This window comes from Chrysemys picta, chromosome 6 (assembly GCF_011386835.1).
Source record: "Chrysemys picta bellii isolate R12L10 chromosome 6, ASM1138683v2, whole genome shotgun sequence".
In the NCBI taxonomy this organism is placed as follows: Eukaryota; Metazoa; Chordata; order Testudines; family Emydidae; genus Chrysemys; species Chrysemys picta.
The window spans coordinates 42533103-42536455 of NC_088796.1; the positions used below are offsets into that span (position 1 = coordinate 42533103).

At 52.3% G+C, this 3353-nt stretch overlaps 1 protein-coding gene across 1 annotated transcript; it reads right to left on the reverse strand.

The window, feature by feature from the left end:
• Nucleotides 1-395: 395 nt before the first annotated feature.
• LOC135984265 (uncharacterized) lies at nt 396-2678 on the reverse strand. The gene is made up of 2 exons (XM_065599048.1): nt 1960-2678; nt 396-965 (listed from the first exon to the last, which is right to left on the reverse strand). The coding sequence occupies exons 1-2, from the start codon at nt 2534-2536 to the stop codon at nt 490-492; spliced, it is 1053 nt and encodes a 350-aa protein (XP_065455120.1). The 5' UTR covers nt 2537-2678; the 3' UTR covers nt 396-489.
• Nucleotides 2679-3353: the final 675 nt, after the last annotated feature.

Genomic DNA, 3353 nt, shown 5'->3' on the forward strand with positions numbered 1-3353 from the left:
AGGCTCCGCTGCGGTGGGATGCTTGTTTCAACGGAGCCTGTCACCCCTCCTGATCGGGACTGTGTGTATGGGAGGTCTATTTGACTTTGTGGCAGGGGGAGGACGGTTACAGATCCCATGCTGTGTGGCTCTGTGATCCTGTCTAAGGACCGGCGCTTAAGATCTGTAACTGCCCTCCCCCGCCACAAAGTCACAGAGCAACCCACCCCCCCCAACATTACATCAAAACAACCTCCCAGACTAACCGGGGCAACTAGTCACTGCATCACTGCACTGTGTATGTGCCCTGCTGCTGTGCCTGCCCCCGACTATGTACCCTGCCAAAGGAGACTGTCCTGTCCAATTTCCAACCCCCTTTCCCCTCCTCCTCCAAAAGAACATGATTGAAACAGTAGTTAACAGAAACGAATTTTTTATTATCAACTACACATGGCATTGGGAGGTGAAACTTGGACGTGGGCTTGTGTCAGGCGGGAAGGAAAGAACTTTTCAAATTTTGGGAAATGAGAGCCTTCTGCTACTAGAGCTCTCTGCAGGGGTGGAGTGAGAGTTAGCAGGGACTCTGCCGCCTCTCCTTCTTTGCACTTTGGGTGAGGTGGGTATGGGACTTGGTGGCGGGGGAGGGCGGTTAGAGATGGACTGCAGCGGGGCTCTGTCCTCCTGCCTCCGTTCCTGCAGAACATCCACAAGGCGCCGGAGCGTGTCCGTTTGCTCCCTCAGTAGTCCAAGCAGCGTTTGAGTCGCCTGCTGGTCTTCCTGCCGCCACCTCTCCTCCCGATCCATGTTGGCTTGGTGCATTCGGGTCAAGTTCTCCCGCCACTGGGTCTGCTGTGCTGCCTGGGCTTGGGAAGAGGCCATAAGCTCAGAGAACATGTCCTCCCGTGTCCTCTTCTTCCTACGCCTAATCCGCGCTAGCCTCTGGGAGTGTGATTCCAGGCTAGGTTGTGAGACAGTCGCAGACGGGGCTGTGGAAATGGGAAAAAGGGAGTGAATTCCTCTGAAAGATAAATGTAGTTGTGAACAAAGAACATAGTCTTTCTCTGTGAACAAGACCATGCACAGCACCTTTCACATGCGCACTCAGCACAAGGTCGAATTCTCGGCCTTCGCATTCTGTGCCTGGGGTCTTGAACAGCACATTTGAGAAGCGAGGCAGCACAACGGAATTTCTGTTGCAGGCAGACATGGTAAGCCGTACACTTGTGGCAGTTTAAAACTTTTATATTACCACTGGCCTCATTTCACATTTAAATCAATGTCAGTCCCTGCTGCCAGCAATCCGGCAAGCGGGAACTCTGCCCCTGTCCCACCCCCTCGCGGCTGTCCCCGGGAATGATCCCTTTCGGCTGCCCCTCTCCCGCCTCCACCGCGTGGCTGCAAACCAGCGGTGACAGTTCTGTAAAGGAACGGGAAAGCAGTCCCAACACTAACATTCCCCTACCTAATTAAAAGCAGGTCACCATGGCCGACATCACCCTGATGAGGATCTCCGAGAGCGACAAAGAGAGAATGCTCCGGGAAAGCCTCCAAAGACCAGGGCCGTATGCCGCCCTGCTGTGCAGAGCAATGATCCCCGAGTACCTGATAATCTCGTGGCGCGGCAACGTGTCGTACTTCGGAGGACCCAATAAGGCCGCTCTCCCCAAGAACCTCATGCAACGGCTTTCAAGTTACCTCCAGGAGAGCTTCATCGAGATGTCCCAGGAGGATTACTGCTCTATCCCCGCACATATAGACCGCATTTTACTGTAGCTGCAGTAGCAGGGAATACACAGTAGAGCGGCTTGTGCAGGACAATCACTGAAAACCGGACATTGCTAGATTTCTTTTCAAAACTTGCACTGCCCCTTACTAAACCGTTAAGCGCCTAGGGCACACTAATCATGAACAACCCATTCTTTTAATTGTTAATATTCCTGTTTTGTTAAAAATAAATGTTTAGATGTTTACAACACTTACTGGCTGATCCTTCACCAGATTCTGTGTCCGGGGTAATGGCTGGGGACGCTTCGTAGGGGATCTCTGTAAGGGTGATGAAGAGATCCTGGCTGTCGGGGAAATCAGCGTTGTGAGAGCTGCCAACTGCCTCGCCCTCCTCATCTCCTTCCTCATCTTCCCCGTCCCCTAACATGTCTGAGGAACCGGCCGTGGACAGTATCCCATCCTCAGAGTCCACGGTCACTGGTGGGGTAGTGGTGGCGGCAGCACCGAGGATGGAATGCAGTGCCTCGTAGAAACGGGATGTCTGGGGATGGGATCCGGAGCGTCCGTTTGCCTCTTTGGTCTTCTGGTAGCCTTGTCTCAGCTCCTTGATTTTCACGCGGCACTGCGTTGCATCCCGGCTGTATCCTCTCTCTGCCATGTCTTTAGAGATCTTCTCGTAGATCTTTGCATTCCTTCTTTTGGATCGCAGCTCGGAAAGCACGGACTCATCGCCCCACACAGCGATGAGATCCAAGACTTCACGATCAGTCCATGCTGGGGCTCTCTTTCTATTCCCAGACTGCACGGCCATCACTGCTGGAGAGCTCTGCATCGTTGCCAGTGCTGCTGTGCTCGCCACGATGTCCAGACAGGAAATGAGATTCAAACTGGCCAGACAGGAAAAGGAATTCAAATTCAAATTTTCCCGGGGCTTTTCCTGTGTGGCTGGTCAGAGCATCCGAGCTCGCACTGCTGTCCAGAGCGTCAACAGAGTGGTGCACTGTGGGATAGCTCCCGGAGCTATTAGCGTCGATTTCCATCCACACCTAGCCTAATTCGACATGGCCATGTCGAATTTAGCGCTACTCCCCTCGTCGGGGAGGAGTACAGAAGTCGAATTAAAGAGACCTCTATGTCGAACTAAATAGCATCGCAGTGTGGACGGGTGCAGGGTTAATTCGATTTAACGGCGCTAACTTCGACATAAACGCCTAGTGTAGACCAGGCCCAAGAGATTTTGCAGGAGAAGGGTCATCTCCTCTGGAGAGTCAGTGAGCTGGAAGGGGAGGTAGAATGTCTGCAGGCGCAGATCCTGAAGCCTCTGGGCAGATGAAAGCAGAAAACCAGATAGCACCAGTTCATGGCTCTGAGGGCCCTCACTTTAGTGTTTACATGTACATCGGAGGAGAAGAGTTGTCTGCAGCAGAAGTGAAGAGACTGAAGAGATCTATTGTGGGCATTCCAGGATCATGGATCATGTACTTCCATGGAAAGGAGAAAGTTTGTTATTTAGGGGGTAGTGAAAGTCATGATGTTGGAAAGTCAGAGCTCCTGACCATACTTTATTTTATAGGAAGAATCCAGATAAGTTCTAATGTCCACTGAAGAACCTGCCCCAAGGCAGGCAAAGTTCTAGTGGGAGGAGCTGC